This window comes from Pelobates fuscus, chromosome 5 (genome assembly GCF_036172605.1).
Source record: "Pelobates fuscus isolate aPelFus1 chromosome 5, aPelFus1.pri, whole genome shotgun sequence".
In the NCBI taxonomy this organism is placed as follows: Eukaryota; Metazoa; Chordata; class Amphibia; order Anura; family Pelobatidae; genus Pelobates; species Pelobates fuscus.
Window position 1 is genome coordinate 303,815,861 of NC_086321.1, and position 25,298 is coordinate 303,841,158.

The 25,298-nt window shown below is 45.5% G+C and overlaps 1 protein-coding gene across 1 annotated transcript in view; it reads right to left on the reverse strand.

Moving 5' to 3' along the window:
• Window positions 1-2,297: 2,297 nt before the first annotated feature.
• Window positions 2,298-25,298, reverse strand: part of MADCAM1 (mucosal vascular addressin cell adhesion molecule 1) — a 53,251-nt gene continuing 30,250 nt past the window's right edge. Inside the window, exons 2-6 of the mRNA XM_063457339.1 lie at window positions 17,414-17,677; window positions 16,759-17,067; window positions 12,006-12,506; window positions 3,602-3,979; window positions 2,298-2,749 (exon numbers count right to left, since the gene is read on the reverse strand). Coding sequence (XP_063313409.1) covers window positions 2,628-2,749; window positions 3,602-3,979; window positions 12,006-12,506; window positions 16,759-17,067; window positions 17,414-17,677 — 1,574 coding nt within the window. The 3' untranslated portion in view covers window positions 2,298-2,627. The remainder of the gene's footprint in view (window positions 2,750-3,601; window positions 3,980-12,005; window positions 12,507-16,758; window positions 17,068-17,413; window positions 17,678-25,298) is intronic.

The following is a 25,298-nucleotide window of genomic DNA, read 5'->3' on the forward strand; positions in this document are numbered from 1 at the left end:
CGGGGCCGGACCGCCGAGCCGGACGGTCGCACTCGACACCAGCTCCTGCAAACTATGCCCAAACAGGCACTAACAATGCAATTTCGGGCAGAAAACCGTCCAGCACCGGTGGCCCTCAGCGGGCAGAGAGCCCTGGATCCAGGGAGAGGCTGGCCAAATGGGCTTCAGTCCCCAGGAGGAGGGTTCCTCATTGGCACTTTCAAGGCCTACTCTGGCGGTGAGCGGGGTGGACGGCCGCTGCCTCGCTGCCTGCCGATTAGCACTCAGCCAGGAGTCAGACCTGCGGGGAACTGGCCCCGAACCCCCCCCTTCTGGACCGGGGGGGTGATCCCGGTCCCCACCCTCGGGACCCAACCACCACAAAGCACCTGAGGCGCTGTAGCTGGGCCACCAAGATCCGCAACCCAAACACTACCACCAAGATGGCGGAGGCCAAGTGCGATGGCGCCAAGACCATAAGCACCTTCCACCTGCATACACCCTCGAACCAAAAAAGCTACTCACCTCCACTATGACTGGAGTCTCGGAGGTCTTCTCTCTCCTCTGGGCAAGGAATCAAGACGACTTCCAGATGCACCGGCTGCCCGCAACCACTACCGCGCCGCGGGGTTATCCGACACGTGGTGAAGCAGTTCAGCAATCACTTAAACCCCGGCTGTCGGGGAGATTCTCACGTGCGGCAAGAACCCACCTTAGTGAACAGCACCCAGAGACTGACAGCAGACCGGGCACCCTGGTGCACCAAATCTGTAGCTGAGAGGGCTCTACATACCAACGGCTCCAACACGGTGGAAGCGCAAGCCGCGGAGCTCCACAAAATTAAAACCGGCACGGAGGCAGGAACCGACATGGAGCAAGTCACAACCCTGCACCAAGCCTGATAAGCCACGGAGAGACCCGGTCCTGGTCGCCGCAATGCACTGCCTCTAACCTGGGCCTGGCACGCTCCAGTATGGGCAAGGACTGTGCTCTACCGATACAATGCATGGGGTATATGGGGATTGTGGCCTGGTTGCTGCAGGGGGAACTATTAGCCTTAATTAGCTCTATGGTGAAATTCTCTCATGATTTTTTTTTTTGTTTACCTCCTTCATATCTGCTCTCTGAGCCTAGCTTGGTCTGTTAGTCTTAAACCTGATACCTTATATTATTTTCTTTATAAGTGGCCTCCCAGGAAAACTGTATATAGCCTCTGTTGTTTATCTTTATTTCTGCTTAAATTTGTCAGATGAGTCACTCACCAAGCTTTGGTTCACCTTTCCATGTATGTACTGACTCTCAAGTTTTCCGTGCTCACTTTCAATATTTCCTAAAATGTGCAAAGTATTTGCAATGTTTTTTGCATGCTGAACGAAGCTAGCAATAGCTATTGTGGCGTTGCAGACGTGTTTGTATCATCTATGCACCGTAAATAAGAAGGGTCAGTCCAAAAAGGTTGCACTGTACCGCTAATTCTAATAACACTCAGTTATGCTCTAATCCTAGCTTGAATCTTGTAGATGGGTTTTTGCTATACCTAACTGTTTTCACGCTATAAGTATCCCTGCCCATCACACTTAATTGACAACCGTGGACACTCTTAACAGGCCTCCTCAGATTGCTCACTACCATCAAGGTATGGGACCACAGCGGCTCATCTTTTAAGCGACCCTAGCTGACTAGCCGGCAATCTCCCCTATGTCACCCAGCCACGCCAACTGCTCTAGCCTGTTATCACAGCTGACACAGTGTCCCCACCTCAGCCGTACTGTTGAAAGCGTAGTTGCCATATCTTTAAATTAAACCTCAGTGGCAGCAATTTTACAAGCTGTAGTAACTCAGCGGTTCGTGTAGCGTAGAAATACGCAGTTATCATCTAAAGCCCTAGTTTTGCGCTATATGACACACTGTGCCATTCTAAATAATCTGTCATGTTGAATTTATCCTCATGATATTCTCTATGCCTAGTACTTAATTATTATAAGCACATATGCCTAACTAATTAGACACAGCGACTTTTTAAAAATAAAATGAAGCAGACATATCTGAGAATGTATATCGATGTTAAGGGTTGTTGTATACGTATGTAAACTCACTGATATATTATTCTTCCTTTCTGTAACGAACTCACATTGCTTCAATAAAATAAAGAATAATAAAAAAAAAAAAAAAAAAAGTATAAAGACACTATATTTACTCAATCAGCATTCTTTATATCTTAAACTGTGATTTTCATTTAATGAACATTTTCTTTTACGGTGTATTTACAAAATGATTTAAAATGTTTTTTGTTTTTTTTATTTATTAATTCATAGGCATGTTTTAATGTCTTAGTACCAGTCTATGGTTTGATTGGACCACAGGTCTTCAGGCACCAATCTGAGCACAGAGTACCAAATTTACTTTCTGGGCTGTAGAAACCGGGTTCATTCCAGGAAAACATGTTGCCACTTCACCTTAATGCACAGATTTCTAGTTGTGTATACAGTATGGTGCATTAGGATTGATTTAAATGTCTACATGATGAACCACACCATTCTGGTATCTTCTCTTTGGGGTTTTCAGGAGAAGACACTCCCTCAAGTCTAAATAAGAGATCCAGGAATTTTTATTATATATATTTTTTTCTTTATATATCCTTTGCTCCTTTAGGGTTGTTTAAACTGGAAGGATCCTTTTCGATTTAGGCGCCTCCAGAGCTGGAAAGAGAGTAGGATGCTCCCTGTCAAACCCAGTGTAGGTAGCCATATCCATGTAAATCTTAGTTTTTCTGCAATAAAAAGAGCCTGCTTTAAATAAAGATAAGCATCTTAAATTTAGTTTACCGATATATTTGAGTAAGGTGACATATTTTAAAGGGACACTATAGTCACCTGAACAACTTTAGCTTAATGAAGCAGTTTTGGTGTATAGAACATGTCCCTGCAGCCTCACTGCTCAATCCTCTGCCATTTAGGAGTTAAATCCCTTTGTTTATGAACCCTAGTCACACCTCCCTGCATGTGACTTGCACAGCCTTCCATAATCACTTCCTGTAAAGAGAGCCCTATTTAGGCTTTCTTTATTGCAAGTTCTGTTTAATTAAGATTTTCTTATCCCCTGCTATGTTATTAGCTTGCTAGACCATGTAAGAGCCTCCTGTATGTGATTAAAGTTAAATTTAGAGATTGAGATACAATTATTTAAGGTAAATTACATCTGTTTGAAAGTGAAACCAGTTTTTTGTTTTTTTTTCATGCAGGCTCTGTCAATCATAGCCAGGGGAGGTGTGGCTAGGGCTGCATAAACAGAAACAAAGTGATTTAACTCCTAAATGACAGTGAATTGAGCAGTGGAATTGCAGTGAATGATCTATACACTAAAACTGCTTTATTTTGCTAAAGTAATTTAGGTGACTATAGTGTTCCTTTAAGAATATTTCATGTACATTTTAGTCTGATAAACTCAGCGTCCTGTTATCAAGCCCTTTTTCATAGCATTAATCCATTGTGGTCAATAAAAAAAAAAAAAAATCTCAATCTTAGTAGCAGTCTGTATGGAAGTGGTATGAAGTTACGCTAGGGATTACTTTGCCAAAATGTAGGTAAATGAAGGAAAAAAAAATCTAACACTGCAGTCTTACCATTTAGAATAGATCTGGTGGGTTTCTCTTGTGCAGGATTGATCATGGTGTGGGTGACAGAGGAAGTAAATTGCCAAGTTGGATTGCTTTTGTCATAATTAGTAATGAGAGTTCTGTCTTTAAATGGCCGTAATGTGCTGAACAGCCTTGTTACAGGCTCTGTGCCAGTAGTAGTTGGAGTATTAAAGTGTTTCTGTGTAGCAGACTCTATCTTGTGTTTTCTTTGAGAGGCTTTGAGTTCATATTGAGCAGTGGATCTTCCTTGTGTCCCATGCGTGGTAGTGGTGTCCAGTGCAGAAGATGCCACCTTAGAGCTCCCCAAAATAATAGTGGGTGTTCCTATGATTGAAGGGGTTGCAGGCATTGTGATACCTGTACCTTCTGTTTGGATTAAAAACATTTTGATAAGCCTCTGTAGGTTAAGATTGTAACCCATCTCTTAATAATGCTAATATTGATAAACATACTTTTCAGTAAAAAAACTTATCTGGTAAGTGAAACAAGTGAGATTTGCCTTTCCTAGGTTAATATTAATTGTAGCTGTGATATGTCTGTATCACTTAAATATGCACATGGTTTCCCTCTTACTGTGCTGCTTACTTTCTGCAGTCTCCCTCATTAATAGGTGCTGCCATGACACCATGATGTCACATATGCTAACAAGCTAAGAGGTAAGTGGAATTATGACCTATGCAAGTGTGTACATGTGATTCTTGTCACCTGATATTTTTGCCAGGGCCTGTAGTGTATATATTAGATGTAGAACTATAACTGCCAAAATGCTTTGCTAGCCTTTGGAATGCCCGTGCATCGTTGAGGTTGCAGTAGTTATACAACATCTGGGGATATAAGTTTTGCCCACCTGTGTATTTGAACAACTAAGTATTGTTCTCTCTATTTCACTTCTGAAGACTTTGGAATTAGCAACATCCTGTCTGCATTTTTAGAGCCCTTAGAGTGTTGATTTGTGATTGATTTGTAATTGTCATTGTAAAGATTAGTCATTACTAACTTTGGAGTCTGTCCTATTCATTGTGACTTTGCATACGTCTGTCATACCTCAGCAGCATTTATAGTCAGGTCACATACAAGGGGATCTTGATGAAGCCTGAGCTATAGATAGCTATGCTGGCAGATGCACATATATTTTATATTCTCCATTAGACAATGGCAGATGAGACTTTTATGTTGTGGACTGTAATTAAGCACTAATGCTCATATATTGTTTGAGGGAGGATTGAAAAGTGAATGAATACTGGTGTGAAAAAAATATATCTGAAGGTGAGATAAAAAAGTTCATGGCTGTAACGGAATAAGAGACTGGGCTGGGAGAAGTTTGGAAAAGTTTAATGCTCATGTGAAATTGATGTGTGGTAGAGAAATTAGAGAAGGAGACTAATAAAGGACAAACTAGTAGAGAAATGTATGGGAATCTAACATTGACAAGAGATTTTGTGATGAAATGGAGGGACAGATAGTAAAGCTGAATGGTTAAGTGGGATACATTTCTAGATAGAGCCTTGTATTAGAGAAAAACAAGTAGCAAGAGAGGTGAGAACGGGCAACAGCTCAATTAGCCTGCCCTTCGGTGGGTCCCCACTCAGAACTCAAGCTGGTTTTAGCTCATCTTGTGCCATTAAAGAGAGGACATATCTGAAGCCTATCACACTGATCCCACCCGTACGGACAATCCAGATCCGAAATGTCAGCAAGTTCCCTCTGCATGAGACACAACAACCCCAGGTGATCGTTTCAGCCTTGTAAGGTATCATCAGTGAGTTATAGCCAATATGCCTCTAGGCACCGTGAACAAGGTGTCTACATCTGGATTGCCCTTTAAACTTGGCTTAAAGGGTAATCCAGATGTGGACCTCTTACTCACGGTGCCTAGAGGGATATTGGCTATACCTCACTGATGATGCCTAACAAGGTTGAAATGATCGTCTGGGGTTGCTGTATCTCTCGGGTAGAGAGAGCTGGCCTGTATTTTGGATATGTTCTGACCTTTTGGGTGGAATCAGTCTGAGATCCATGGCCTTGTTCTCTCTGTAATGGCACACGATGAGCTAAAACCAGCTTGAGAACATGCCACCTCCGGGCGGAACACCGCCTACGGGTCACCCTCCCCCTCCTAGCCACACCCCAGTCAGCTAGGGAGTCAACACTCCACCACACAGGGCAGCCACGGCCCCCATGGACCCTCAGCCCCTCCCCCACCCCATCCCTAGACCTCAGCTAGAGCTCAGCCAACACAGCCTCGAACCAGGCAGACCGACGGCAGGAGCTGCCACGACTTGACAAAAACCCTCCCTCAGGACTCGCACCCTCTGATCCCACTACGCGGATAAGAGATCGAGCCCTCCCGCCAACCAGACGACTGGCCAGATTGATAAGCCCAGTTACCCCACGCACAGCGCCTGCCACGCCCGCGCTTGTCGGGACCCCCGGCCCATAACCCGCCGCCACCGCACTACCCACCCCTCGTACGCTGATCGCCCTCCACCACCAAGGGCCACGCACGCCATGGCGCCATCATCTACAAAGATTCGCCTAGCCTCCCTCAATGTGAAGGGGCTGAACTACCCAGGCAAGAGACACTGGCTACTACGCTGGGCCAACCGCACCGGCTCAGACATTATCCTGCTCCAGGAGACTCACTTCACGGACCAGAAACACTTCCCCCTAACCAACAGACACTTCAAAAGACACTACTTAGCTAATTCGCCAGACCCTAAGAAAAAAGGAGTGGCAATCCTATTACGTAACTCCTGCCCTCTAGAAGACATACACACGCTCCCGGACCCCAACGGGAGATACCTCATCCACATGGGCACTACTCCGATCGACATTTGCTCCCTATACGCACCGGCCACACGGGACACCACCTTCTGGAGCACCTTCAAGGCCCGCCTTGACAGAATTTCAGCCAAACACCTAATCATCGGAGGGGACATTAACGCGACACACACGCCAGTCATTGACCGCAGAGCATACAACGACGCGACGCCGGCTCCAACAAGGAACGACAAACTATATGCCACCTTCCTTGAGGAGACAACCCTAGTGGATATTTGGAGGGCCCACCATCCGGCGGACAAAGACTTCACCTTCTATTCCAACACGCACCAGTCATATTCGCGAATAGATTGCATTCTGGTCTCACGGGCGATCCAGCCCTGGACCACCCACTCATACATCGGTAATATAACGTGGTCGGACCATGCCGAGATCACGCTGGACCTCCAAATCCCACGACTATCCCGCCCATCGCGCTGGAGCCTCAACCCGTGGATTCTCCGGGATAAGGAGACAGTACTCACCATAACCGACCATCTCGAAACCTATTTCGAAATAAACGCCACAGAAGACATGGCCCCGGCGACCGTGTGGGCCGCGCATAAAGCAACAATCCGAGGCCACTTGATAGCAATCGCCACGGCCCACAAAAAACAACGCCTCCAGGACCTCATGGAAACGCTAGGCAACCTAACTAAGCTTGAAACATTACACAAACATAACCTCTCCGAAGACGTGCTAAAGCAACTCATCTCCATACGAGAGCACCTCCGGCGGCTCTCCACGGCGGACGTGGCACGAAACCTCATGTGGACCAAGCAGCGCTTCTACGAAAAGGGGAATAAAGCGGATTCCCTCCTGGCAAACTGCCTCAAAAAAAGGCAGGACAACAAAAGAATCTCCAGAATCAGAACCAGCACAGGCGAGATCACGAAAAACCCAGATACAATAGCCCAAGAATTCATACAATATTATACAAAACTATATAACCACGCCGACTCCCCACCTCCGACAGGGGAAGATTCCCAAAGAGAACGAATTTCATCCTTCCTGCAGCCGCTTAACCTGCCCACGCTAACCACACAGGCACAGGCACTGCTAGAAGCACCCATGGAGGGCGAGGAACTGGCGCAGGTCCTTAAAACGCTGAAACCCATGAAAAGCCCAGGCCCAGACGGCTTCACCGCTCTTTACTACAAAACATTCCAGGCAACACTCATACCACACCTGTGCAAAACTTTCAACTCTATACTCCAGGGCCAACGCCTCCCCCAGGATATGCTCACCGCCGACATCTGCCTCCTACCCAAACCAGGCAAAGAACAGCTAGAACCAGGCCACTACCGGCCCATATCACTTTTGAACACAGATTTGAAAATCCTCACAAAAGCTCTGGCCAACTGTCTCAACACTTACCTCCCCCAGCTGATCCATCCAGACCAGGTTGGTTTTGTCCCAAAACGACAGGCATCGGTTAACACCAGAAGAACCTTCAACACAATTTGGTACACCCAAAAGCGGAACATCCCGGCGGTCATGCTCTCGCTGGACGCCGAGAAGGCGTTCGATCGCCTTCTCTGGCCATACATGTTCCAAATACTAACACACCTAAAATTTCCGGTCGGTTTCATGAACGCCCTGGAGGCAATCTACAATCACCCTATAGAAAAACTTCTCCTGCCCAACTTAGAGGCCCAAACTTTCCCCATAAAGAACGGGACGAGACAGGGCTGCCCCCTTTCACCCTTAATCTTCGCAATCTCACTAGAACCACTATTACAGGCCATACGCAATCACCCGGAGATCCGAGGCATCCACATCAGACGAGAAGTATGCAGTGGCAGCGTATGCGGACGACGTCCTTTTGACCCTCGAGGACCCGATACCATCCCTACACGCCACGCTGGAAGTGATAGCCGAATACTCTAGCTTCTCAGGGTACAAAATCAACCAGGCGAAATCCGTCCTCATCCCGATGGCGATGGACCCACGACAAATCCAGCTCCTGCGGAATTTGTTCCCCTTCCAAATCTCCACGTCTCACCTCACATACCTGGGCACCCGACTGTCCCCTAACCTGCAAAACACATACGATTTGAACTACAAACCACTCCTAAGTACAGCCCACCAGGACCTCCAACGATGGGACAACCTCGGGATCTCCTGGTTGGGCAGAGTCACAACGATCAAAATGAACTTACTACCACGCTTCCTATATCTTTTTCAAACACTACCCATCCCCATACAGAAGAAAGACTTTAAAGATCTTCAGGCCGCCATTGACAAATTTATATGGAGGGGCAAACGACCACGCATTCGTAGGTCAACCATGTACGTCCTCAAAATTAGCGGGGGCCTCGGGCTACCCAATTTCCAACAATACTACAATGCGGCACAACTGGCCCACATCCAACACTGGCACGCTCCCCCGAGCACCAAAAGATGGGTGGACCTAGAGCACGACATCATGGGATGGGACCTACCATCATCCTACATGTGGGTGCCCCCCGCGCATCGTCCACTCCCCCCACCCACCTCCCCGGCAATCACTCACACGCTAGCTCTTTGGGATAAACTCAACCCGAAATACGAACTGTCCTCGGTAACACCTATCTACCGGAACAAACTTTTCCCACCAGGGATGGTGGCAAAACACTTTCGCGCATTTGACCAAAGGGACATCTCCAGATTTCAGCACCTATATCACCAAGGAGAAATCATAGCCTACAAAGACCTACCGGATTGCGAGTCACTTACAACTGCAGACTACTTTCGCTACATTCAGCTTAGAGACCTAGCGAGACAACCAATGGTCAAGCAAGCGGGGACTTCGCCACCGACACCATTTGAGAAAAGATGCCTCGACGCACCCTTACACTCAGGGCAAATCTCCAGCCTCTACACTACTCTGACAACACATACCTCACACATTAATCTTACCTATATCGCCGCCTGGGAACGAGACCTGGGGCCGCCGGAGGAACCGAGCGACTGGGCTGAAATCTGGGAGGCAACAAACTCCTTGACGGTATGCGTCACCCACAAGGAACAAGCATACAAAACGCTGTTCCGGTGGTACCTAACACCACATAGGCTCCACAAAATGGGTCAAAAACCCGACACACTATGCTGGAAGCTATGTGGAGAAACGGGGTCATACTTACACTGCTGGTGGACCTGCCCAAAAATCAAACTGTTATGGACGGCAATCAGCGGTCTAATAGAACAGATCCTCAATAAACCCTACCCGGCGCAACCATGGACAACTCTACTCAACAAACCGCTAGACGCCCTCACCAGGAGCGAAAACAAACTAGCCGCCAGGATAACACTGGCTACAAGAAGGGCGATCGCGGAGCGATGGGCAGACCACCGAATCCCCACACTCTCAATCATCATCAACAAGATCATAGAAACCCGGGACCTAGACGAGTTAACCGCGCAGATACACGACTCTTACAAAGCATTCCATCGAACTTGGGACCCCTGGGACATCAATTACCCGACACTGAACACCATTGCAGCCACCTAAACGCCCCATAGGACAGCCGGGACCACCGGCGCAACCACTTGGCAACACTCACGGCATGGACGAAACGCATATGCCGGAATCCACTACGGAAACCAGCCTCGTCCCGTGTCTCCCCTTCACCTCCCCCAAATAAACCTACTATCCCCCAAAGACCCACGCCCTTTCCCACCGCCCCCTCAACGGGGCCCCGGCGGGCGACCGGGGTGGACGACACCCACGACCCCACCACAGGACCTCCCCCCGACGCTAGTAGAGGAGGAGCCTCTGGAGAAGGTGAGGGCAAGTCAGAAACGACTCCACGCTAGCTCCGGACCCCGACTGACTGCCTACCGCCACCAAGCGGGCCCACGCGGACCGATAGAATAAGTCCCACCCAAGACAACTATACACCTAGAGACTGGGAGCCAGACCGTTGGGACCCTAACACGGCACAGCTATACGGCACCAACCCTCGCATCGGACGCGGCAATAGACCGCAAGGGCCTGATAATGAGACCCGGAGGCGGTATCCCAACCGCACAACGACGAGACGATCCCCGCAGACAGTAGGCCCACATTCCGGGCCCCCCGCCCCTCGAACAAACAACCGAAACCCAACACAGGCAGAGAGGGAACAAACAGAGAGTACACCCATAACCCCCCACCAACAACACGCAAGGGAGAGCAGCAAAGCCCACCAAACTTCGACACCAGCCTCCCCCCCCCCCCCCCCCCCCTTTTTAAAAAATTTTTTTTTTTCTTCCTCTCTCCCCTCTTCCTCTCCCCTGGCACCTCTCTACTGTACCCCCTCTCCTCTCAATCTCAATAGAAAAGGGAAGAGATATCGCTAAAAACGAACAAGCGAAACCGACAGATTCTGAGACTATGTATCCCAGTTTACCCCCACCTGGTTAAAAAAAAGAAATAGGTACATAAGACACCTAAATTGGACAAGGTTGTTATTAAGACACCATATATGCCTTGCAGCTAGCAACAGCATTACCACTATGAGCAACGCATTAGCGATAAGAAACCTGCTATTATCGATGTAACACCAAATCCATGATCCGTATGCCTCAATATCTATGTACCTTTGGAAAAATGAAAAATAAAGAATTTATAAAAAAAAACAAAAAAACAGCTTGAGAACTAAGCGTCGACCCACCGAAGGGAAGGCTAATTGAGCTGTTGTCTGTTCTCGGCACTCTCTTGCGACTTGTTTTTTTGCCCAGCTTTTTATTAGCACCCAAGAAGATATGGATCAAGAAGCTATTAAACCACAAAATGAAAATAAACTGAATATTATGTTTTTGAATGACATTCAGTTGCTGTTTAAAGATCTGTATAGATTCTGATAAAACAACCTCTTCAGGCAGATAATTCCACATCCTTATTCTTCTTACTGTAAATAAACCTGTTTCTTTGCCCTAGACTAAATCTCCTCTCTTCCTGTCTAAATGCGTGACCTAGAGCAAGTGGCCAAAATTGCACTGCATATGGAGGCAGAATTATATGTTCATCCTGAGACTTGATGCCTAAGCAACTGCTGATTGACCTTGAACATTGTTGCTTAGTTTGTCTATAACAATTCCAAAATCCCTCTTGTCTTATTATCCCCAATTCACTTCTGTTTAAGGTGCAGGTTGCATGTGCTTCTTCACCCCTCACTGCCAATAGGTGAGGGTTGTGGCAGTACCCTGCACCAGGACCTTTTATAGTAAACATTTACACCCAATACTATACCAGAGACTGTGAGGATGGGAAGTGGCAGCAATGCTGCTGTCTAATACTTACTCTTAATAGTTAAATTACAAGGAGGGAGCTCAGAGTTTCTTCCTTGCAAATAGAATAATAAAACAAAAATCTAATTTTATGGACCAATTTAGTCTGTGAACTTTATTTATTTTATTTTATTTTAATTAAAGGAATTTGTTCATTCAGATTTTGGACAAGTGAACACATCACCCAAAATTTTGATTAAAATGAACAAGTCTATAACAGCTCAGAAACACTATTCGAATAGAGTTAACAAAGTGATGTTGTATAAAATCCATTTCACATCTCTTTGCAAATGTTAAAATTCACACTTTATCTCACCTGTGGGTATAATTGGAGTAGATGTTTCCTCTACAATACTGTTCCCGATAGATTCACTTGGTGTTGTGATGTCTTTGAGGTTTACTTTGATGTAAATATTCATTAGGGTACCTTGATAGACAGAAGGTGGATATGTAGACTTCTCCTCGATAAATGAGCTTCGAGGGATGATGAGGGGTGTAGTGAATGTTAACAGTTTGTTGCTTTTCAGAGAGTTAGTAGCTGAATTTCTTGATTCATGAATGGACATGAATGTGGCGGACAGCTTTGTTCCCATTTGTTCAGCTTGGGTTACAGGTTCCTTATTGGTAGAGGTTGTAGGATTAGGCTGTATTTTGGTACATTCAGGTTGTGGGGTGGAACTTCTTTGTGCCCGAAGAATATCTGCTTTCCATGTGGATAATTCCATGGTTGATGCACCGTGAGGTCTTCCTGAAATAGTTGTAGGGATTCCTGTGGTTTCTGAGCTTGCAAGCAGGATGGCACGTGTAGTACTTTTTGCTGTTTTATAAAATACGCATCTTTAGTAAACTGATAAGATATCATAGGAACTTACTCCTCGCTTCGCCTATACCCCTATCTCAAATTTCTCATATAGCTGAAAAGCATTGGTTTTAAGAGGTAGGTACATATAAAAATAAGACCGCCATAACCAGTATAATTTAACAAATGAAAATACTTTGATATTTTACAGTTGTGTAACATTAACCCCTTAAGGACACATGACGTGTCTGACACGTCATGATTCCCTTTTATTCCAGAAGTTTGGTCCTTAAGGGGTTAAAGGGACACTATAGTCACCTGAACAACTTAAGCTTAATGAAGCAGTTTTGGTGTATAGAACATGCCCCTGCAACCTCACTGCTCAGTCCTCTGCCATTTAGGAGTTAAATCCCTTTGTTTATGAACCCTAGTCACACCTCCCTGCATGTGACTTGCACAGCCTTCCATAAACACTTCCTGTAAAGAGAGCCCTATTTAGGCTTTCTTTATTGCAAGTTCTGTTTAATTAAGATTTTCTTATCCCCTGCTATGTTAATAGCTTGCTAGACCCTGCAAGAGCCTCCTGTATGTGATTAAAGTTCAATTTAGAGATTGAGATACAATTATTTAAAGTAAATTACATCTGTTTGAAAGTGAAACCAGTTTTTTTTTCATGCAGGCTCTGTCAATCATAGCCAGGGGAGGTGTGGCTAGGGCTGCATAAACAGAAACAAAGTGATTTAACTCCTAAATGACAGTGAATTGAGCAGTGCAATTGCAGGGGAATGATCTATACACTAAAACTGCTTTATTTAGCTAAAGTAATTTAGTGTTCCTTTAAGGCAATTCCGTTGATTACTATGCTTTGTATTAACAATATGAGGGCTGTTAAATGGTTCATTATAAGGTACAGTCATTATCTAGATAAAAGGAAAAACTAGATGGGTAAGGTTTTACATTTTGATGATCAGTTTGATTGTATTGGCATAGACCGGTTTATGGTATGGGTAAATGTCAATCCCAGATATCAAAGTTAAATCAATATAATTTATTGTTTTACTTTAAATACAGGAGGTAAATGCAGCATTAAGATTTTTAGTTAATACAGTGCAATAACTGATTGTGTATAAGGCACTATTCTATATCAAGGTATGATTACTGATGAGAGAACATTTAGGACCTTTCCCATTCAAAACAGATATGACTGGCTGAGTTCCGTAAAAGAAAAGATCATTTAAAAGCAGGCAGATTAGCAGCATACTATGATCCGCAGGACACCTGAACTAATTGACTGGATCTCACATTAAATTATACATCAGGTGATCTTTTCTAAAGAATGACTGCATTCGGCAATGATTTGATTTGCTATAGTTCTGAGCTAAATTGTATTTACACCCATACAATCAGCTAATTTGCTTCAGTATTCAGTAAAACTTTTGATTTAATTTTTTTTTTTTACTTTATTAAAAAGTTTTGGTAACATTGGGATACAGAAAAAAAAAAAAAAGGAAATGGAAATAAAACCTGAAATAGCACAAAGAAGGCGCCGAGCCTGACTTCCATACAGGGCAGATGTGCTGGGCTCAAGCTGGAGCTCCTGAGTCCCACACTACTTTTGGGGCAATAATCACGGTAATTTAGCTGTCACTATATGCTAAAGGGCACAATCTTGATCTAAGGGGCACGGGGCAACTACTCAGACCCTGGAATCGTGCTCTTTACCCGGCTGAGCCCCGAGTCACCCTGCTGAAGCCTACTGTGGAGGGAGCTGGGGAGAGGCAGACTATTTTCTCACTCCGGAGCCACTGTTTGACCCAGCCGTACTCCTACCATCCCAGTCCCCACTGGACACACTTCACTGGGGCAAGTTACACTGCACATACATTGTGCTCTACATTTACCGTTGAAAGTACTTAGCTTGTACACAGTTCCAAGATGGTGCCTGTCTATCAGCCGGACGAGCAGGGCCTGCACGCACCTTACCACGGCTCAACTAAATCAACTATGCAGTGCCTAGATGAGATATTCCAAAGCTTCTGGCTGCGGATTCTGGAGTGTGAGCGGACAGCCCTAGCTGAGCGGAGGGAAGAAGTGGAGTGCTGTGAGCAGTTGAAGCAGAACAAAACTCTCCTGGGCACTATTACACAGCAAGCACCTGTTTACTCTGCTGTACGCCCGCCTTGGCCAAAAGCCCCTGAGGCACTGCCTTCAAGCATTAACCACTGAAACAGAGGATTACTTGCCCGAAAACAGTGAATACCACCAGTGTCCTCTGCCTTCCCTGTAAGGGGAAAGGAATTGGTTTCTAAGGATGCTGGCCTGGGGACAAGGGAGAACCCTGGTTTGCTGTACTACTGCAGTACACTACCTGATAACCCCTGTTCACGCACCACTTCTGCTGGCAGGGATAGGCTGAGCCAGATACTGTGTCCACTTCCTGTGATTCACCGGACATGGGGGGCTGCCATATTCTTGGTCTTCTGCATATCTTTCATCTTTAATACTTTGCACTGCTTGCTCTTATATACTTATGATTTGTTTTTATATACCTATGATCTCTCTCTTTTGTTTTTTTTCCTCATCCTTTTTGACATGCATATTGCAAGGAATGCCTTTGCATGAATGCGGGTGTCCCCCAGTTTGCCACTGAAAAGGTTAAAACTCCTTCTTTACTTAACTTGTTTCCATTACGGAGGCTCCATCAGTGCTGCTTACCTTCACCCAAGTGCTGTCACAAAGGAGGCAGGGTCTCCTCCAGCTGGGTTCTATTCAATGCGCCTCAAAGAGCGGCATGCAAGCATTTAATTTTTCACTGTAGGAAAACATTATATTGCTGCTTTCCTATGGGGCTTCTGTGTCACGTAGCAGTTTTACTCTGTCATTATGACAGCCACTAGAGGAGGAGTAAACCCTGTAATGTAAACATTGCAGTTTCACAAAAACTGCATTGTGTTGCAGGGTTAAGGTGCCAGGGACAAAAAGTGATCTGGGTGACTACAGTGTTCCTTTAAGTGAAAAACATCTCATGTGGTTATCCTTGATTCCTTTCCAAGAACTAGGGAAAATTGAAATTTAGATTTATTTATTTTTGGAAATGCCTCATAATGTAATATACTTTGCTTACAAGCAATATTCTATAGGCTCTGGTGATTCTAATTAAAATTGTTTGATATTAGTTCTTATGTACTGAATTAAATCTGTAGTTATAGAACATGCCTTAATTTGGTCATTTGTTTTTGCTACAGTCTTAGACTTGACCCGTCATTGTTGAGTAAGATTTAATTCTATGGTTCTTTATGAAAAGAACAACCACAAAATGACTTCTAGGTCTGAGACTTCCAAGGCCTGTGCCTAATTGAAAAAGAAATGTTAAAGGAACATTATAGGGTCAGGAACACAAACATGTATTCCTGACCCAATATTGTTAAAAACACTATCTAGTCCCCTCTCCCCCCCCCCTGCTATATTTAGTAAAACATCTTACATTTATTCCAGTCTGCTGGTGCTGGCTCTGCCCCTTGGATGATCTCAGCCAATCACAATGCTTTCCCTTAAGAGATTGTCAATTCTGATGATCTCAGCTAGGGTGCAGAGTTAAACATCACCCTGGCCGATATGCACCTCCTTATAGAGATGCATTGAATCAATGCATCTCTATGAAGTAAGTTCAGTGCTTACATGCAGAGGGTGGAGACTCTAAATGTGAGTGCTGCACAATGCAGCACTGCCCCAGGAAGCATATTTAGCAGCCAACTGAGGAGTGGCCAGTGGAGTTATCACTAGGCTGTAATGTAAACACTGCCTTTTCTCTGGAAAAAAAGTGTTTACTGCAAAAAGCCTGAAGGGAATCCTTATACTTACCAGAAAAATACATTAAGTTAAAGAGACACTCCCATCTATATACATATTGCTATTGTATATAGTCGGTCTCTGTCTTCTTGAAAACCGTTGCTTATAGCTGTAGTGATTGACATCCCATTAACAGGAGGCACTTGCAGGATGTTTTTTAAAAAAAAATTTTTTTTGTTGTTTAATTTGCATATTGTTGTGTATTATTTATATAATGCAATAAAATAAGATTCTGGTCACTGTTATCCTTCAATAAACAAAAACATGACTATTCTCAGAGGATCTGCAGTTTTGTAGCTTAGCAACAGGTAGATATAAAAAGGATTATTGCATCTGAATACATACAACAGGACAGGACGATCACTGAAAGTTCTGTATGTCCCACTTCACCCACACTTTAACATTTGCCAGCTTAGCATACCTTTGTCTTCCAGTTGCAAGGTACCCTGTCTTTTGAATACTTGGTCAAGAATGGTCACCTCAGCCTCACACCTGTACGTTGTCCCTGCTGCCCATATTTTCTTTGCAGGGATCTCCAAACTCCACTTCACATTAAACAACTCCCCATTCTCAGTTATGTCTTCATTATCACTAGCACTCATCAATTTCTCTTGACCACGGTACCAGGTCAGTTTTACAGGTACGTGTGGGTAAAGTCCATACATAGAACATCGCAGAGTGGGAGGCTGTTCTTTAGTGTGGGAGGTCACTTGTAGGGATTGTGGGAGTGCTGTAAGAGACAGACTATAATTAGCACTTCAGAGGAAGTTCTGCATTACTTATATAGACAGTGGCTGTACGGCAGGTGATTGAAGGACCCTTGGACTGTGTTACATCTGAAGAACAATTTGACATCTTGCCAGGGGATTGCACACAGGGCTAGCACCATAACCACTATAGTGGGTTGTTGTGGTTGGTTAAAGTGCCTTTAGTGCCCCTTCTGAATGTGATGGGGTAAGGCACAATATTAGAATTAATGTGCCCAGCAGAAATAATGTTCTGCTAATATATGGATATTTGGACACCCTAGCCCTATCCATGTAAGCTTTGTTGATAACACAAATAGGCATACATACCGTATACTTGCAGGTGCACTTTTCTTTGGAGAAGTCTCTTTCCTGGACACATCCCAACACAGATCCTGTAACCTCCCATGGAGATGCTTGCATTTTCGATGGTAAGTAAGCTGTAACCTATGCCCGAGACTAGTCCAGCCAGGTTTGTGTCAAGTCCCTTCCAGGTAGTAGAACCTCCATGGCAATTAATAGTGCAATTCAGTTGAACTGTGCCACCAACGGGCACAATGGGATCCTGAGGAAGCACATTTAAAGAAGTCCGGGCTGGAAAGCGAAAGAAAAGGGGTTTAAGGGGTTACCTTGGTACACAATCAAAATATGGTTTAGAATAATTCATTGAATATGATCCATTTGGCATTGGTGAATTATTTAAATACAATAGAAAACAAATATTCCATTAAAGGAACACGAGGGTCAGGAATACAAACGTGTATATCTGAACCTATACTGTTAAAATCACCATTTAGGTTCAGGCCCCCCTTGCCCACCCCAAAAATGTAATAAAACTCCCCTTTATTCAGACCTGCGTGGGGCTGGCCATGCCCCAATCCACTCTTTGGCTGAGATCATCAGAACTGACAATCTCAGCCAGTTCCAATGCTTTCTCATAGGAAGAGTTACATCTCACGACAGTACAATTAGAAGAAGACTGAACAAGAAATGGTTTGTTTAGAAGGGTTGCCAGGAAAAAGTCTTTTTTTATTTTTTAAAAAGAACATGGCAGCAAGGTTTGCAAAGTTGCATCTGAACAAACCACAAGACTTCTGGAACAATGTCATTTGGACAGATAAGACCAACTTGGAGATGTGTTTATTTAATGCACATTGCCACATTTGTGAGTCTGTGTGTATTCCTCAGTCTCTGTGTGTGCATTCAGCAGTGTGTGTATGAAGTAGCCTGTGTGTATTCAGCAGTCTGTGTGTTTGTGTGTGTATTTAGTGTACTGTGTGTATATTTAACAGTCTGTGTGTGAACTCCGCAGTCTGCTGAATACACGCACACAGATTGCAGAGTACACATAGACAGTAATAAAAGGAATGGAACATATCGGCTATGAAGAAAGGTTAACAAATTTAAACCTATTTAGTTTAGAAAAACGTTGCCTGAGAGGGGATATGATAACATTATACAAATATATTCGAGGGGGGGCGGGGCCGGGCCGCCGGGCCGACTGGCAGCCATCTGCTTAGGCTCCAGCACCGAGCCTACTAAAACACCGTAAAGAGACATTACCGACCGTGTCAAGGACGGATTGTCCGTCTCCACTCAATAGAGAACAACCCCAGCTTTAACCAGATACCTGGAAGATGCCTGCAGCAACCGGGATGTGCTAAAACAGCTACCCTCGGCCTTCTTGCCACCATAACGACTCGGAGACACATCCAAAGGAGACACCAGGGTGAGAGACAGACGCCCTGTAAGAGGTACCAGCACACAAAGAGACCTGCTCCGGCCCCGGGCTCGGCCCCGCTTCCCCCCCCTGGCCGGCGGGGGTCATCCCGGCCGCATGGCGGCAGCCCACACAATGGCGGGAGCTCCCGCGTTGGTCCCACGCTGACCGCCTGAACTGGCAAAGGCTGCCTGAAACACAGCCCGCCAGCAGACACCGATATGGATGAAGAGGGAGGCCTCCGTCCACTCAGATGGGGAAATGATCAGACGCCGCCCTGGGGGCCCCGACGGCTGCTGTCATACGGAAGGACCCCTGAGCAACCAACCCCCCTCCCGAGGGAAGATATGGACCCGGCCTCTGGGTTCGGGGGGGGGCAGCCTTATGCCCCCGACACCGTGAGTCCTGTGGGACGGGAACACACCAGCCTTTCCGGTATACCGGTCGCCGTGAGAGGGTGGACCCAGTCCCAAGTATGTGGCCGGCGCTCAGTGGGGTGTGAGGGCCCAGACGCTTCACAGATGCATCTGGGGTGCTGGGGAGGTGCAGGAGACGGATGGGACGAGGACTCTTGGTGGGGGGTCTGTAAGACCAATCCGGACTCTGAGTGCCCACGGAACCTCGGGGCATCATGCGGGGGAGCTGGATATGACTTGGGGAGGACTGACGGAGGATGGACGGCCTAAAGGGCCCACAACGGCAGGTGTGGGATCGGCCCTCACCTGGGGTAACGAACTTTGCTCCACTCAGTCCACACCATGTAAAGACACTGTTTAGTCTGGCCATGATTAAATAACAAAGCTCTGTTCGACAGTTCACAGACTTAATTTCCACGTTTGCATTTATTTTTCAAAGTTGAGATGGAACGGTCAAGCCCCTGATAAGGCCACTGGAACTCATTCACTGAATCACAGGAAGCTGATAAGGCCCTGGATAATAGTTTTTGTTATTCTGAAGCTCGATTCAGCTTTGCTAAGGCTACATATGCCATTGTTTCCTTATGTTAATTATGCTTAGTTCAAATTATGACCATGCTATTTACATCTCAAAAGCCCCCTAGGGCCTCCGCTTGAGACCGTTTACTATTATTATTTTCGTTGCCTAGATAACCAGACGGATGTAAAACATGATGTAGGTTAAAATGCTAACATATCCCAATAGGAAGACGCAAGCTATACGTATAGCTACACGACATTAACTATTTAAATTTCGAAAGCCCCCTAGGGCCTCCGCTTAAGGCAGTTTATTTTTGTTGACTAGATAACCAGATGGATACAAAACATGATGTAGGTTAAAATGCTAACATAGCCCAACAGGGAGACGCACGCCACACATGTAGCTACACGTCACTATTACTGCGGCCACACCAGCTCACCAAAGGCTTTTCTTAAACGCCTAGATTACACACTTATTACTGCATTAAGACAGTTGACTGATGGGATACTCCAGCCGCATATGATTACTGTAACACATGTTTAAGCGGATGTGAGCTCATGTACCATGCATACAGTTTTTGCACTATTAGTTTTCTATACGTTTTTATTAAGACACATATGTATAAGATACATACCCATGAAGCTTCACGCTCACAGGCAGCTAGCGTAGCATGATACATCTGTTCATTATGCGCAGTCTGTGCTGAAATATGTACAAATGCATTTCTGCAAAGTTTATATATGTTTATATGTACTGAGTAATACGCCTCTGCGCAGGTGATATTCTGCATTAACCCTTTTAAACCGATAATTTAGCCTCTGCGCAGGCGACTGTTTGCTTTCATAAAAAACGGTCCGATATGAGAACTCTAGACATGATACCAATAAACATATTTAAAACAAATATATTCGAGGCCAATACAAACCACTGTGTGGAAATCTATTCACAAACCGGACTTTACATAGGACACGAGGTCATGCGTTTAGACTAGAAGAAAGAAGATTTCGTCTAAGGCAAAGGAAAGGTAAGAACAATCAGGATGTGGAATTCTCTGCCTGAAGAAGTGGTTTTATCAGAGTCCATACAGATGTTCAAACAGCTACTAGATGCATACTTGCAAAAACAGAATATTCAAGGATATAATCTTTCAATGTAGGGTAATAACTGCTTGATCCAAGGATAAATCTGACTGCCATTCTGGGGTCAAGAAGGAATTTTTTTCCTAGCTTGTTGCAAAATTGGAAGTGCTTAAAACTGGGTTTTTTTGCCTTCTTTTGGATCAACAGCAAAAAACATATGTGAGGAAGGCTGAACTTGATGGACGCAAGTCTCTTTTCAGCTATGCAGGGCTCGAGTCCTTCAGGAACGCGTGGGAACGGCGTTCCTGCACTTTTTTCACAGCAGGAACGCCGTTCCCCCTGCAGGCACTCAGGGGGCGGCAAAAAATGCCGCCGCCCAATGCTCTGTGTTCCCCCTGTCATGGGGGGGCCACCTGATTGCCCCTCTCTCCCCCCCGGCGGGCGGCTCTCTCCTCCCCGGCGGGCGGCTCTCTCCCGGTCACACGCGGCGAGGGAGCTGTGTCCTCTCTGCTCCCTCTCACCGCGCGCCGTTTTCTGATGCAGGGAGCCGGAATATGACGTCATATTCCGGCTCCCTGCATCAGCAGACAACCCACACGGTGAGAGGGAGCAGAGAGGACACAGCTCCCTCGCCGCCCGCTGGGGGGGGAGAGAGCCGCCCGCCGGGGGGGAGAGAGGGGCAATCAGGTGGCCCCCCCATGACAGGTTTCCTAAAAGGTAGGGAGGCTGGGTGGGTGGGCAATGTGAATAATAATAATAATTTGTATATATATGTATGTCTGTGTATATGTCTGTTAGTGTATGTGTGTGTGTGTCTGTTAGTGTATGTGTGTGTGTGTCTGTTAGTGTATGTGTTTATGTCTGTTAGTGTATGTGTGTGTATGTCTGTGTGTGTCTGTTAGTGTATGTGTTTATGTCTGTTAGTGTATGTCTGTGTGTGTCTGTTAGTGCATGTGTTTATGTCTGTTAGTGTATGTGTGTGTATGTCTGTTAGTATGTGTGTATGTCTGTTAGTGTATGCATGTGTATGTTTGCGTGTATGTGCTTCTGTTAGTGTATGCACGTGTGTGTGCGTATTGGTGTATGTGCTTCTGTTAGTGTATGTTTGCGTGTATGTGCTTCTCTTAGTGTATGTTTGTAAGTGTCTGTCAAATCAGTGAGAGTCTGTCATTTAGAGTGTGTGTTACTATTAGTGTGTGTCTGTCAGTGTGTTTGTGTGTGTCTCTCTGTCAATGAATGAGTGTGTGTCAGTGAATGTGTGCGTGTCAAATCAATGACGTGTGTGTGTTACTGTCAGTGTGTATCTGCCAGTGTGGGTGTCTGTCAGAGAGTGTGCTTAAAGGGACACTATAGGCATCCAGACAACTTCAGCTCATTGAAGTGGTCTGGGTGCAGTGTCCCAGTCCCCTTAAACCTGCAAGTGTAATTATTGCGGTTTCTCAGAAACTGCAATAATTACCTTGAGGGGTAACTCCACCTCTACTGGCTGTCTACCAGACAGCCACTAGAGGGACTTTCGGGTGGTTAGGTGACCAAAAGTCGCCTAACTGATGCTGGACGTCCCCACCCTGTGCATGAGGACACCCAGCATCTGCTAATTACCCATAGGATTTTAACCCCTTCAGTGTTGAGTGGGGGACGGGTAAACTATAGGGAATTATAGTGCCAGGAAAACAGCTTTGTTTTCCTGGCACTATAGTATTTCTTTAAAAGGAGCAGGAAAAGGTGGAGGAAGGCGTGGGTTCTTAATCAGGAAGCGGTGCGCCCTTGCCAGGAAGGGGTGGTAAATTTAGGTTAGGGGGGTGCTCAGGTATAGTCATGCCTAGGGCAGCACAAAATTAAAATACACCACTGTGTGAGTGTCTGAGTATGTGTGTGCGTCTGTGAGTGTATGTGTGTGCACGCGTTTATATATGCATACAAGTGTTTTGGTTTTTTTTGGGGGGGGGGGGGAGTTCCCACGGGGGAGTTCCCATACTTTTTTCCCCAGGACTTGACCCCTGCAGCTATGTAACTATGTAACAGTCTTTGTGTGAATCTGTTCAGCAGTCTGTGACTGTATGCAGCAGTCTGTGTGTGTGTGTATGTTTTGTATGAATGTATTGCATTTGTTGGAGGTACCAATAAATATAAGCTTAATTTTATCGATAATCGATAAAGTTGTTGTGTAGGAAGGGCCCTAGTGCTTTGCTTTGCCCGGGGCCCATAACGCTGTTAAGATGGCACTGCTTGTGTGTGTCCGTGAGCTTGTATGTAGTGAGTTAGTGTCAGTGAACTTGTCTGTAGCGAGCTAGTGTGTGTCAGTCAGCTTGTATTTAGTGAGCGTGTGTGTCAGTAGCAAGCTTGTGTGTGTCAGTTTTGTCTCTGTGAGCTTAATTGTGTGTTAGTGAACTTGTCTGTCTATGAGCCTGTGTATCGGTGAGCTTGTGTGCTAACTGTATAAAATAACTTATAAGGCTGGTGTGAACTACCGCACACTTAAGCCTGCATTGCCCAGCCCTGTTACACGCATCTGGGAGCTGCTGTTAACAGGTACTAGTAGTCTAAAGATTGTAACATAGGGTATTATGCTCAGCTATCTGTATAATACTATAATGCTGTTCTCTGTATAATACAGGTCTGTTTGTATAATATCCTGGGACAGTCGGTATTCACTGTATAGTGCTGCTCTCAGTATAGTACAGGTCTGTGTGTAGAATATCCTGGGACAGTCATTGCTCCCTGTATAGTGCTGCTCTCTATATAGTACAGGTCTGTGTGTAGAATATCCTGGGACAGTCAGTGCTCCCTGCATAGTGCTGCTCTCTGTATAATACAGGTCTGTGTCTGTATAATATCACAGAATAGTCAGTGCCCCCTTATAGTGCTGCTCCCTGTATAGTACAGGTCTGTGTGTATAATATCCCGGGACAGTCAGTGCTCTCTGTATAGTGCTGCTCTAGGTATAATACAAGTCTGTGTACATAATATCATGGGACAGTCAGTGCTTCCTGAATAGTGCTGCTCTCTGTATAGTACAGGTCTGTGTGTATATAATATCCCGGGACAGTCAGTGCTCCCTGTATAGTGCTGCTCTCTGTATAGTATCCCAGAATAGTCAGTGCTCCCTGTATAGTACAGATCTGTGTGTATAATATCCCGGGACAGTCAGTGCTCCCTTTCTAGTGCTGTTCTCCGTATAATACACGTCTAGGGGTGTATAATATTTGGGGACAGTCGGTGCTCTCTGTGTAGTGCTGCCAGGGCCGCCACCAGAAATTTTGGGGCCCCTGACAAAGCACAAGGTCTGGGCCCCCTCCCCCCCCCCCTGCCCCATGCCCCCGGCCCGCCCACGAGTCCGCCCACAGGACTCTTACCTAGTCCGCAGACAATGATGCAGGACTGAATGTGGTGTGTGTATAGTGGAAGTGAATTAGAATGTGTGTAATGGATGTAGTGTTTGTGTGTATTAGATACTGTTTGTGCAGTGAATGCAGAGTGTGTGTTTGTGTAGCGGATGCAGTGTGTGTAGTGGATGTAGTTTTTGTGTGTACTAGATGCAATGTGTGTAGTGGATGTAGTGTGTGTATTAGACGCAGTGTCTCTGTATAGTAAATGCAGAATGTTTAAATGTGTGGTGGATGTAGTGTGTGTACTGTGAATACAGGATGTTTGTGTAGTGGATGCTGTGTGTATAGTTAATGCAGAGTGTGTGTCAGTGTAATAAATGCAGAGTGTGTGTGTCAGTGTAGTGAATGCAGAGTGTGTGTGTCAGTGTAGTGAATGCAGAGTGTGTGTGTCAGTGTAGTGAATGCAGAGTGTGTGTGTCAGGGTAGTGAATGCAGAGTGTGTGTGTCAGGGTAATGAATGCAGAGTGTGTGTGTCAGGGTAATGAATGCAGTGTGTGTGTTAGTGTAGTGAATGCAGTGTGTGTGTTAGTGTAGTGGATGCAGAGTGTGTGTCAGTGTAGTGAATACAGTGTGTGTGTTAGTGTAGTGGATACAGTGTGTGTGTCAGTGTAGTGAATACAGTGTGTGTGTCAGTGTAGTGAATACAGTGTGTGTGTCAGTGTAGTGAATACAGTGTGTGTGTCAGTGTAGTGAATACAGTGTGTGTGTTAGTGTAGTGGATGCAGTGTGTGTGTTAGTGTAGTGGATGCAGAGTGTGTCAGTGTAGTGAATACAGTGTGTGTGTTAGTGTAGTGGATGCAGAGTGTGTGTCAGTGTAGTGAATACAGTGTTTGTGTTAGTGTAGTGGATGCAGTGTGTGTGTTAGTGCAGTGAATGCAGTGTGTGTGTTAGTGTAGTGGATGCAGTGTGTGTGTTAGTGTTGTGGATGCAGAGTGTGTGTTAGTGTAGTGGATGCAGAGTGTGTGTGTCAGTGTAGTGAATGCAGAGTGTGTGTGTCAGTGTAGTGAATGCAGAGTGTGTGTGTCAGTGTAGTGAATGCAGAGTGTGTGTGTCAGTGTAGTGAATGCAGAGTGTGTGTGTCAGGGTAATGA